The 13,184-nt window shown below is 35.6% G+C and overlaps 1 protein-coding gene across 1 annotated transcript; it reads right to left on the bottom strand.

Moving 5' to 3' along the window:
* Positions 1–3,380: 3,380 nt before the first annotated feature.
* On the bottom strand, positions 3,381–11,923 carry LOC141664221 (putative pre-mRNA-splicing factor ATP-dependent RNA helicase DEAH9). Its single transcript, XM_074470133.1, has 5 exons — positions 11,761–11,923; positions 11,452–11,541; positions 11,123–11,194; positions 3,888–3,986; positions 3,381–3,470 (listed from the first exon to the last, which is right to left on the bottom strand). The coding sequence occupies exons 1-5, from the start codon at positions 11,857–11,859 to the stop codon at positions 3,450–3,452; spliced, it is 381 nt and encodes a 126-aa protein (XP_074326234.1). The 5' UTR covers positions 11,860–11,923; the 3' UTR covers positions 3,381–3,449.
* Between the last annotated feature and the right edge of the window lie 1,261 nt (positions 11,924–13,184).

Genomic DNA, 13,184 nt, shown 5'->3' with positions numbered 1-13,184 from the left:
GTAAGTAAATAAACTGCAAGTGCAAGTTTCTTTTACTCCAGCCTGACATCTTAAAAGCCAAATTATACTATCAAGTTCAGGTTTCACTTGACACCACCACCACAATTCTTCTGATCTGTATGGGGTTTTCTTCATGAAAATTGCACTGGTTGTCAACACTACCTTCTTAACCCTAGTATTGTACACACAAAAAAACCCCACTTCCCAGGATAACAAGAGAGAGGGTTTAAGCCTTGGTAGAGTAATTTGTAATTGACCATACCTAAAAACAAAAATTACCTTCTGTCGGTTCTACTGTAAGTAGAAAAGTGATACTGAAAAAGTAAAGGGGGAAAAATGTAATTCCAACTTCAAACACAAAACTTGTTAATTATAGATGACTACTGTTGGAAAAACTTAGAGAAAAAGAAAAAAGACATCTACATTTTGCAGAGAACTTGTACTGCTATATTTTTTTGTTTTCTTTTTCTTCTTCTAAAACTCAAGGTAAACTAGTCATTATATAGGCTTTACAAACATATTAAAACTAACTATTACTAAAACTAACCACTACTAATTAATGGGTAAATTACATGTCCATAATTTACTCCATAACTCCACTACCCCACTACTAAACAATTCTAAAATAATATTTTTCTCTAATAATTAATCTATTGCTAAATATCTAATAATTAAATAAATAAATAATTAATAACTAAATTTAAGATTATTCCAACATTCACCCCCATAATCTTAAATTTACGAAGCACTTTCTCTTCGCATGTGATGCACTTCTCACCACCATCAATTTTGATGCACTATCTCATCAAAAACACTTTGGAGCACTTTCTCTCCACAACTCTAAAATAAAATTTCTTTCATGGCCTCTTGAGCCATGATATCTTTCTCATTATTTCCCCCGCTCATGTTCCTCCTTCATTTTTATTCTTGCTTCTCTTTCCTTTTTCCACGTACCATTTCATCTTGATATTTCACTAAATATATATGGAGAAATTTTTAATGCCATTTGAAATCTCAGATAAATACTTAATATATATATATATAAATGTATGTATTTTTATAAGAGTCTCACAAGCCTTAGAACATATAGCTCTGATGCCATGTTGGAAAAACTTAGAGAAAAAAGACATCTACATTTTGCAGAGAACTTGTACTGCTATATTTTTTTGTTTTCTTTTTCTTCTTCTAAAACTCAAGGTAAACTAGTCATTATATAGGCTTTACAAACATATTAAAACTAACTATTACTAAAACTAACCACTACTAATTAATGGGTAAATTACATGTCCATAATTTACTCCATAACTCCACTACCCCACTACTAAACAATTCTAAAATAATATTTTTCTCTAATAATTAATCTATTGCTAAATATCTAATAATTAAATAAATAAATAATTAATAACTAAATTTAAGATTATTCCAACAACTACAACATACTGATTACTAAAATATTATTTACTATAGATATGTCATTTTATTTTGATATCCACACATTGGCTAGGAAGATGTACACATCTTTCCAACTAGCAGCAGCTGTTGCATCTCATTCTTGATCCCAAGTCATTTTCAATCTGCACAACTGTCAACTAGAGAAATTTATTAGGAAAATATATATGCAGACATCTAAGTTGGAACAAGATATAACACTGAAATTTTAGTTGTACATTTGTGTGGTAGAGATATACACTTTAAATCCTATCTAGTGATGGTAGACAATCACCTCTTTGTTCTAAAAGTGGAGGTGTAGGACGACATGCTAAGGTATCGACAAAAATATTAAATAAAGTACAAGAGATCTTGAAATTTTTAATCCATTGATGAGAAAAACAACTTTGAAATCTATGTACATATTAATTACTACTGAAGGATTGCATACACGGCAATGTCAAAATATGCTTTCCAACCAGGCCTTGAACAAAAAAAACAATTAGCAAAACAAATTCTCTTGTAGTTGTAGAGTACCTCAGTATTTTGACCGGCTTCCACAAATCAGCAAAAAGTTTCTGATATAGAGGTAGTCAGGGCTTGCCTGGGAGCTTGTAATCTGCACAATACTAAAAGTATTCTGTGTTTTTCGATTCAGGACCAAGACAATTGCGCTGGGTTCTTGGCCAATATCCGACAGGACTTCAAATTTCAAGGACATTTCATTGACGGAAGGAATCTGGCTGTCGATGTTGGTAGAAGTGTGGAGCAGCAGTGTGGAGCAGCCTCTGTCAGCCAAGAAGGATCGATGGTAATGACATTGCGCATGTACTGCCTATCAGTTGAGACTAGTGAATGAAATATAATCCACTTAGGATTAACTCTGCACTTCAACAAACTGTAGTTAGACATCCATATTCACGAGAAATATTGAGATACATGTTCCAAAGTAAACAAAAGGTGTGTGCATGGCTGCATGCATGTGGGGCTGAGCGACCTGGTCAGCTAATTTGCTTTAATGATCTTTATTAATTTAAGGTTTGCACTAGACTTGGAACCAATATTATTTTAAATTATTCTATTTGCAGAAAGTGTTGAGTAAATCATAGTCCACTCCCTAATGCCAGGGATCAAGCTCAAAGCTCAGAAAAGATGAGGATGGCCAAAAAGCAGGACTTTGAATTTACAGTAGGGGGAGTATAAAGATACTGATGGTGCTACAGTTTCTACATGTTTTCTTTGCCAGTTGGTGAATAACGATGTTAATGCGAGATTTTGAAATTTATTGCAGGTCTAGTTCACATAAATGTTTAAAGGAAATTAGATATCCATGCCAACTGCTAACCTGAATAAGATAGATGATGGGTGAATATAAACTTCTTGAGAACCTCTAAGTGTCTTGTACATTCCAGAATGGCTAAAGGCCTGTAGAGAAGTATGAGAAACTTTAGTGAGTTGTTTTCGAGTGAAACTTATATTTTTCAAATGCACATATAGAAGGAACATTCTTTTGCACATTAAATGCCCATACGACAAGCGTTGGCGAAATATCCAGCAGTTACTGCCTTTCTCACTACCTGCAATATTTGTTTAGATCATTAGGTAAAATAATCAACTATTGTCTCTTTCAAAAAACAGTAGAAACTAATGCTCATGCATGTCACTTTCTTCATATTATTCTTATTTCTCTTGCAGTGAAATTAGTAACTGTAACACAAATCTCACAGTGAAACATTTGTGTATAATAAGTGATTAGTGTGCCTTTAAATTTCAAGTCTAGTACTAGATATTCATTGTTCATTATAGAGGACTAGAGTGACTAACAATACTGCATAGTAATTTTTGCAGCCTAGTTATCAATGAGAATTGAGGGGAATTACAGATCCAGCAATACTGGAACATGTCAGGATCAGTTTGAACTCACATTGATAAAGGTGAAACCAAAGTTAGCTTACCTGTGTATCACCATCACAAGATTTCAAGTTTATGCCAATCCATTGTGCTGTTCTTCTGAGTTGCCCTCATACTTCAATCACTTTTTTCTGGAACAAATAAAAAATCAATCAAAATTTAAAATTCTTATTCAATAATATATATATATAGTTATATATATATATATGGCAGGTGCTCAAATGAGAACTAAACTTATAATAAGAACCGTGAGATGCCACACAGATAATCAAATTTATATACATAACTCACCAAATTTTTATACATCATTCTGAAAATTTAGTGAACTGTTTAAAATTTATTTTGGTGATTTATTTGGTTCTCACGGTTCTCATTTTTGCCTCATTCTCATTAGAGCATAACCCTATTTATATCAGTTGCTTTTTTATGTTTATAAATAGTGACAAATTTCAAATAAATATATTTTGGCAGAAGTGTATCACATAAAATGTTTCATATCTCCCCACACCAAGATCAATCAGAGATCAGCCATTTAGGAAGACACTCACCATGGCTTGATAGTTCACAAAGTTCTTATGACACCACGTTGGAGATTTATTACATTTAAGAGATCCTTTGTAGACATTTAGGAAGGTCACATGATCACCCTGCACATTGCAAAGTACAAAACAAGAGCTTTGTATTTAAAAAATTCATATCTAGTCCAGGTCAGAATATGATAATACACCTTGAAGGTATAAATATATGAAGGGAGGCAGTGATGTATGGTTGGGTGAAGAAGCAACAACCTAAAGGACCGAAGAATAGACAGATATATAGTAGAAAAGGCCAAATTTACTGCATGCGAACTATCGGATCTACAACAACGAATTAAAGTAGATGATAACAACAAAGAAAAAACCTCATTTTCAAGAGAGGGTGAACATAAGATAGGCTTGGACCGCAGAAGAGATCAGCACAGATATTGTGCTGAAATATACAATACAAACTCTAATCAACTAAAGTTACTAGGCCAAGATTTGAGCACGATTATAACTCTATAAGTAAACTAAATCCTAATTATGTATTATCACGAGATCCAAGCTAATGAAAGATAATTTCTAATAAAGAAGAATCAATATAGAAATTTGGCCGCTGTATGTATTCTCTATTATTGTACAGGTTATCGCGCTTACCAAGTAAATAAGGAAGACATTAGCTTACTACTGCTTTTCAGTACAGTTACTATTCCATTTAAATGGAGTTTCCAACTATTAAAAAATCAAGAACTGCTATAAGAAGTAAACAATCGGTAGGAGAAGCATATTTTCAATATACCCATAAATGCTTAAGTTACTAGTACAAGTTTGACCCCCAAAAAAATGCAAATGGAATAAGATGGACCTTCAGAAACGTAATTCACAATTAAAATCTAAGAAAGAAAAAGAAACTTTACTAGGTCATATATATCAATGATCTAATCACTTGAAAGCTAAGAGATGATATTTGTGAACAGGGACTGGTATTGTACAGAACACAAAGTGTCAACACTTATTTTCTCACTTCACAATAAAGAACACTTACTTACACTTACAGATGGATGATGGACATTCCTTTTGTTTTTTTAAACTCCTAAGGCGCAACACAAATCGTTTTTTTGCTAATTATGGCACATTGTGTTTGATGTGAATTTTCAATATTTTCTGTCCCAAACAGATGCTTGTCAACTCAATAATAGCATCAGTGTGTTTTCGAAGAATAGGTCTGTGCATAAATATAGTATGTTAATACCCAGTATTAGGTTTTCATCTCTTGATTCTACGAGGTCAAATAGTTCATTAAGATCGACTTTGTATAGTAAGAAGGTACAACAATTTTTTTTGCTAGCATTGCTGATTGCACAAGTCATGCCAACAGCTTAAATTCTCAAATGCTTCAGTTCCTTTGTAACCACTGCCAAGTGCCAACCAGTGTTTAGGATTGAGCTGGTATCCCAAAGCCAGGAGACAAACTAAATATCCGGTAATATGATAATGTGGATTGTGGTCAAGGTCTTGATCGAACTTTCATGTCACAAAAATATCATGCAAAAGTTTAAATTTTCTATTAATAAATTATGATTAAGAACTCTAAAAAATATACAAAATAAATGTTTCAACTTTGGTAAGTACATCAATTGCGTAAACATATAAGTTCTGTTAGAATTCAAACTCTTCGAGGTCAACAAATGCGGCAGCATAGTATGCATAATAAAATGTTAAGTGATAGATTAAGTCAGCAGTATGAGAGTATTTCCTGGAGTGTGAAAATATGACTGATCACCCATGCAGCTATAAAGACCAGGAGAAAATGTGGCGGTGTTGAAAACAATGAAACAAAAGCTTTTGTGTGATCAGGTGACTATAAATGTGAATAGTAGATAATGTTCCTTAAATGAAGGAAGCTATATGGAAAAATATGCAGACTACAAGAATTGCAGCGGCTGGTCATATGTTGAACCTAGGAAATAAGGTGGCTGTGAAGAAAATTAATACCTGTCAGTTTGATATTCAAATATGTAGGCTGTAATAATAAATAAGTTGATGCATCCAATTAGGTAACCTAGTACATTACATATGTGATGAGGCAATCATTTGAGAGCCTATAAATAGAACCTAACACCATGCTTGTAGTATATATACACCAAAAAAAAAGAGAATACACAGAAGTGAGTTTGTAAAGCAACAGAGAGAAAGAAATAAGGCCGTAGCCTTGTGTCAAGCTGTAGCTTTGTGGTTGTGAGATTTAAAATAAACTTGGTGTTTGTTTCAATATCAAAGATATACAGTGTGTGTTTGAGTCATATCAATTTGATCTATATTAAGCCCAAGCCCATATACGTTTACAACAAGTGGTATCCGAGCCAAGGTTCTGTTCAGGAAAAATGGCGAATATGATGCAACCGCAAATTCCAAAATTGACGGCAACAAATTATGGGAACTGGAGTATACAAATGAAGGTGTTACTCGGTTCTTACGATAACTGGGATACTGTGGAAAATGGGTATAGCGAGCCCGTGGATGCAGCCGCTGAAGCAGCTCTTCCAAATGCCGAGAAGACGACGTTAAAGGAGTCCCGTAAAAAAGATAAAAAGGCGTTATTCACAATTTTTCAAGGTGTTGATGAATCTACCTTTGAAAAAATTTCTGAAGCAAAAACAGCAAAAGATGCGTGGGAGATTCTGCAGAAATCATTCCAGGGTGTCGAAAAAGTTAAAAAGGTGCGGCTCCAAGTTCTACGTGGCGAGTTCGAAAATTTAAAAATGAAAAGCTCCGAAAATATTGGTGAATTTGTTACGCGTTTGAAAACGGTGACAAACGAGATGAAAAGAAACGGTGAAAGTCTTAATGATATCCGGGTCATGGAAAAGTTGCTCCGTTCATTGACAAAAAAATTTGATTACGTTGTTACATCAATTGAGGAGTCAAAAGATCTATCCACAATTTCCATTGATGAGCTCGTAGGTTCTCTTCAAGCCCACGAGCAACGAATGAACCAGTATGATGATGCAAGCCATTTGGAGAAGGCGTTGCAAAGTAAGGTGTCCATCAGTGACAGTTCTGGCAGTAGCAGTTCTGCACGTGGCAGAGGTGGTTTTAGAGGTGGCTACCGAGGTGGACGAGGACGAGGAAGGCAGTCCTTCAATAGAGGCCAGAATTCGGGAAGTTATCAATCATCTGGTCGTGTTCAAAATTTTAGAGGCCGAGGAAGAGGTGGATTTCAACAACGAGGTGATAAATCTCAATTTCAGTGTTATAACTGTAATAAATTTGGCCATTTCAGTTATGAGTGTAGATCCCCGAAGGTGGAAGAAACTAGTCATTTTGCAGCAGCAAAAGAAGATAAAGATGTTGGTACTGCTATGTTCCTCACTTATAAAGGAGACGAGGAAAGCAAGAAGAATGTTTGGTATCTTGACTCAGGGGCCAGCAATCACATGACTGGCCACAAAGATTTATTTATGGAGATAGATGAAACCGTCAGCGGGGAAGTTACATTTGGCGATTCTTCAAAAATTCATGTTAAAGGGAAAGGTACAATTACGATTGTATCAAAGAATGGTGAGAAAAGGTATATAAATGATGTTTATTATATACCTGCTTTGAAAAGTAATATCATCAGTCTTGGCCAACTTGTGGAGAAAGGATATAATATTCAGATGCAGGATAATTCTCTCATCATCAGAAATCATGTTCGAGAATTAATTGCAGATGTGGAGATGTCAAAGAATCGTCTGTTCACACTTGATATGCAGACGAAAATGCAGAAGTGCTTGAAGTCGGTCATTAAAAATGACTCATGGTTATGGCATTTAAGATATGGTCATCTTGGATTTTCTGGCTTAAAATTATTGTCAAAGACAAAGATGGTGGATGGCTTGCCAGAAATTAATGAACCAGAAAATTTGTGTGAAGCATGTGTCAAAGGAAAGCAACACAGACAAAGTTTTCCTGTTGGAAAATCATGGAGAGCCAGAAGGCCATTGGAGATTGTCCACACTGATATTGCTGGTCCGTTTGATATCCCATCACTCGGAGGTAACAGATATTACCTAACATTTATTGATGATTTTAGCAGGAAAAGTTGGGTATATATCATTAAAGAAAAAGCAGAGGCTCTTGATAAATTCAAGGAGTTCAAAGCACTGGCTGAAAAACAAAGTGGACATTATTTGAAGACACTCAGATCAGACAGAGGAGGCGAGTATACTTCAAACTTATTCAGAAGTTTCTGTAGAGCACATGGCATCAATCATCAGTTGACAACGGCGTATACTCCTCAACAAAATGGCGTTGCAGAAAGAAAAAATCGCACTATTCTTGACATGGCAAGGAGCATGGTGAAAGCAAAGCATATGCCAAGAACTTTTTGGGCTGAAGCCGTGTTATGTGCAGTTTATTTGTTGAATCGTTGTCCAACTAAAAGTGTCAGAAACAAAACTCCAAATGAAGCATGGAGTGGTAGCAAACCATCTGTTGGACATCTCAGAATTTTTGGGTGCATTGCATATGCACATGTTCCAGATCAGAAAAGGAAGAAGCTGGATGATAAAGGCGAGAAGTGCATCTTTACCGGATATGACAAAAGAAGCAAGGCGTACAGACTCTACAATCCCCTCATGAAGAAATTAATCATTTCTCGAGATGTTGAGTTTGACGAATCAGATTACTGGAGATGGAGCGAGGAAGAAAGAAAAGTTGCTGGTTTATTTTTTCAGGATGAAGATGATGACGGTGATGACACCAATATTCAAAATGATGGAAATGATGATCCAACTCCTCCACAAAGTCCAAACCAACAAACTCCTGCCTCGACACCATCGAGTTCAGGAAGCAGCAATAGCAACAGTTCAGGGGGAGCACCAAGAAAAATGCGGAGTCTAAATGATATCTATGATGCAACAAGTCCGGTACAAACTACCTTTGATTATTCATTGTTTTGCTTAATGGCTGAGTGTGATCCCGTTACATTTGAAGAAGCTTCTGAAGAAAGCAAATGGAATAAAGCAATGGATGAAGAAATTGGTGCAATCAAGAAGAATGATACTTGGGAGCTCACAACTCTTCCAGAAGAACACAAAGCAATTGGTGTCAAATGGGTCTACAAGACAAAGACCAACCAAGACGGTGAAGTGGAAAAGCACAAGGCAAGGTTGGTGGCTAAAGGCTACAAGCAGAGATATGGGATTGACTATGATGAGGTATTTGCTCCGGTTGCAAGAGTTGATACCATAAGACTTCTTACAGCAATCGCAGCTCAGAATCAGTGGAAGATATATCAGATGGATGTGAAGTCAGCATTCTTGAATGGTTATCTTGAAGAAGAAGTCTATATCGAGCAACCACCGGGATATATTCAGAAAGGCAAGGAAGATAAAGTCTACCGACTAAAGAAAGCACTGTATGGTTTGAAGCAAGCTCCGCGAGCATGGAACACAAGGGTTGATGAATATTTCCAGAAAAATGGTTTTGTGAAGAGTCCCTACGAGCATGCACTTTACACAAAAACAAATTCAGGGGGAGATATTATGATCGTGTGCTTATACGTGGATGACATGATTTTTACTGGAAACAACCCTGGTATGTTTGATGATTTTAAGAAAGTTATGACTAACGAATTTGAGATGACAGATATTGGTCAAATGTCTTACTTTCTTGGAGTCGAAGTCAAGCAAAGCAAAGATGGGATCTTTATGTCGCAGAAAAAGTATGCTGAGCAAATTTTAAAGAAATTCAGAATGGAGGAATGCAAGCCGGTGAGCACACCAGCAGAAGCAAGCATAAAGCTCAGAATTGATTCAACAAGGAAGTCGGTAAATCCGACGTTGTTCAAAAGTCTGGTTGGAAGTCTGAGGTACCTAACTTTTACTCGTCCAGATATCATGTATGGGGTTGGACTAGTTAGTAGGTACATGGAGAAGCCGAAGCAAGATCACTTCATGGCAGCTAAAAGAATTTTGAGGTACATAAAAGGAACACTCGATCATGGTCTATTTTATACACACTCTCAGGATTCAAAATTAGTTGGTTACTCAGATAGTGATTATGGTGGTGATTTGGATGACGGGAAAAGCACTTCTGGATATGCTTTTCATATCGGTTCGGCGATATTTTCGTGGTCATCAAAGAAGCAGCAAACAGTTGCTCTCTCAACATGTGAGGCGGAATACATCGCAGCAGCAGCATGCGCGTGTCAAGCTATGTGGCTAGGCTACATATTGGGAGAGTTAAAACTTGGCAAGGAAGATCCGGTTACTATTTATGTGGATAATAAATCTGCTATTTCTCTAGCGAAAAATCCAGTGTCACACAGTCGAAGCAAGCACATCAATATTAAATATCATTTTATTCGAGAACAGGTGAACGACAAAATTGTGGAATTGGTGCACTGCAGGACTGAAGAAAATTTAGCGGATATATTTACGAAGCCATTGAAGCCGGAAGTATTTCACAAAATGAAGATGAAGCTCGGAATGCAAAGTCGAGTTTGAGGGGGAGTGTTAGAATTCAAACTCTTCGAGGTCAACAAATGCGGCAGCATAGTATGCATAATAAAATGTTAAGTGATAGATTAAGTCAGCAGTATGAGAGTATTTCCTGGAGTGTGAAAATATGACTGATCACCCATGCAGCTATAAAGACCAGGAGAAAATGTGGCGGTGTTGAAAACAATGAAACAAAAGCTTTTGTGTGATCAGGTGACTATAAATGTGAATAGTAGATAATGTTCCTTAAATGAAGGAAGCTATATGGAAAAATATGCAGACTACAAGAATTGCAGCGGCTGGTCATATGTTGAACCTAGGAAATAAGGTGGCTGTGAAGAAAATTAATACCTGTCAGTTTGATATTCAAATATGTAGGCTGTAATAATAAATAAGTTGATGCATCCAATTAGGTAACCTAGTACATTACATATGTGATGAGGCAATCATTTGAGAGCCTATAAATAGAACCTAACACCATGCTTGTAGTATATATATACCAAAAAAAAAAGAGAATACACAGAAGTGAGTTTGTAAAGCAACAGAGAGAAAGAAATAAGGCCGTAGCCTTGTGTCAAGCTGTAGCTTTGTGGTTGTGAGATTTAAAATAAACTTGGTGTTTGTTTCAATATCAAAGATATACAGTGTGTGTTTGAGTCATATCAATTTGATCTATATTAAGCCCAAGCCCATATACGTTTACAACAAGTTCTTCTAAAATTTAACAGCTGCTAAACCAGCTGAAGCTCTATATAAATTAAACATGAGTTGAGATGAAACCTCGGCAGCAGCAAATCTCATCTTTGCTTCATCTAGCTCTTTCTGTGATCCCCTGGACAATACCCAGACAGACTGCAACAGAAGTTTTTTTTTAAAAACATGAGCTTTATTAGACTATTCACAATATTTTAAGCATCTCAAATATTTGCAGAATTCTGAAGATGCAGTGTAGACTATATGTATAAAATTGATTAGAGAACTCTTAAATTGTAACTTATCATACATTTATTGTATCATTCAACTCAAGATGTTCATATTTCTATGTTATGCAAACAGCTAGATCAAATATGAAGAATTCCAAAAAGATTATGATATAGGGGAGAGTCTACCTGTATGGAAAGGACAGCAGCAATTGTTAAGATCTCCTCGGAACATCCAAGCTCATCTGAAGCTAAGATCATTATTGAGATCATTGGTTCCTACATAAAGTTAAATATTCTGAGTACTAGAAATCATGATTTCAGTATACATTCTGTTTAATATATGGCTAGGTAGGTGGTTTGTCTATGCACTTGGATAACAGACAGAAGTGCAGAAATTATACCAGGCATCTCATGTGTGTGTGCTCAGGAAGAAAGATAAAATTATTCAATTTTTTAAAAGAAAGATATACTGCAACAAGATATACTGCAACATACTAATGGAATTTCAGCAATTTGAAAACCAGCTGGTGAAGTAAGTTTGGCATCATCATCAATTACACCAAGAGAATACAGCACTTCAAGTGCTCTGATCATAGCTTCAGGCGACGGTGATCCAGGCCAATCAAAGCCTAGGATATTATCTTAGCCCAACGCTTTTAACTGAGATGAATACAATATAGTGAATTCTAAGGATCCCCCGTTCCAAGAAGTATTTACAAAGAGAGATCATTGATGAATTAAGTCTAACATTCCACGCAAGAATCTTAGATGTTTATACAGGAAAGGAATATTAAAATTATGAAAAGAAACACTATATTGCACTTAACATGAGGTGATTTGTCACACAGGCATAGAAGAATTAATTATAATGCAACATGAGGTGACAGGCAAGGAGTACGTCATAAGATACAGTTCCGAGTTCCGACAACTTTGAGCATGGGCTGGAACCTTATTTCTATCTTACTTATTTGACCAAAACAAAATAGTGGTTTTACAATATATCAGTAGCTTCCATGCATTAATGTAAAACAGTACAGGATTACTCCAATTTCAAGCGTAATTTAGAAAGAAATTTCAAGACATCACCCTATTGTTTATAAGGTAACATTATTGATATTTGTAACTTGTAACTATCTAGATACAGTGATGAAACAGAAGACACTCCCTTCCACAACCCCTTCCATAAGAAAATGATACTCAAAAGTCAAACATGTGAGTGGATATTGTTCAAAGAATGATAGAAAATTTAAACATAATACGCTTACAGGCATATTGCATACAGATTATAACTGTAATGTGACAAATTCTTACAGCTTCCACATTCGAGAACGTAATAGAGTTGAATCACAGAGGAAACAAGACTTGTTGTCTGAATCTCTGGAATCCCCTCTGTAGATAATTCATTGACGTAATACTCCTCTGTGTAGAGCCTAATATCGTAAAGCTCAAATTAATATTATTCAACAAAGTCTTGCTCTCCAGCAAAATCAAAACAAAAACTTAATAAATTTACGAACAAGAACTCGTGCAGTGATATTTGAGTAGAATGCCGAAGATTAATTATAATTAAATTCTACCATCCATTTTCAATAACAAAAACACCAAAGAGGTGAAACTTGGATAATTGCAATAAAAAACAACAGAGATATCCAGTGCCAGAGATAAGCTCAAAAAGTAAAAAGATAAAGACAAACATATACATATGAAAGCGTAATATCAAAATCATGAGTTATCAAGCAATAAGTCAGCTCTGCAATGTTACATAATTGGGCCCATGGGGAACCCAAGCCCATTCCAGCATAATACCAAAATGCAAAAAAACACAGAAATAATTTGGTTTGCATCACGCTACCAACTTGCAGAAAATTTGTGAGTCGACTACAACAGAACTTGAAGGGAAACTGTGTCTATCCCCACAA

The sequence above is a fragment of the Apium graveolens genome, chromosome 6, assembly GCF_009905375.1.
Source record: "Apium graveolens cultivar Ventura chromosome 6, ASM990537v1, whole genome shotgun sequence".
Classification (NCBI taxonomy): Eukaryota; Viridiplantae; Streptophyta; class Magnoliopsida; order Apiales; family Apiaceae; genus Apium; species Apium graveolens.
This window is presented reverse-complemented; position numbering and strand designations above follow the sequence as displayed.

What these genes read in the sequence shown, in the direction of transcription:
- LOC141664221 (XM_074470133.1), bottom strand. Translation starts at nt 11,859, where the DNA reads ATGATCAGAGCACTTGAAGTGCTGTATTCTCTTGGTGTAATTGATGAT. An exon ending in CTGCTGTCCTTTCCATACAG is followed by an intron (nt 11,195 to 11,451) that starts GTAGACTCTCCC and finishes CTTCTGTTGCAG; the next exon opens with TCTGTCTGGGTATTGTCCAG. An exon ending in TTGTGAACTATCAAGCCATG is followed by an intron (nt 3,471 to 3,887) that starts GTGAGTGTCTTC and finishes TATTTGTTCCAG; the next exon opens with AAAAAAGTGATTGAAGTATG.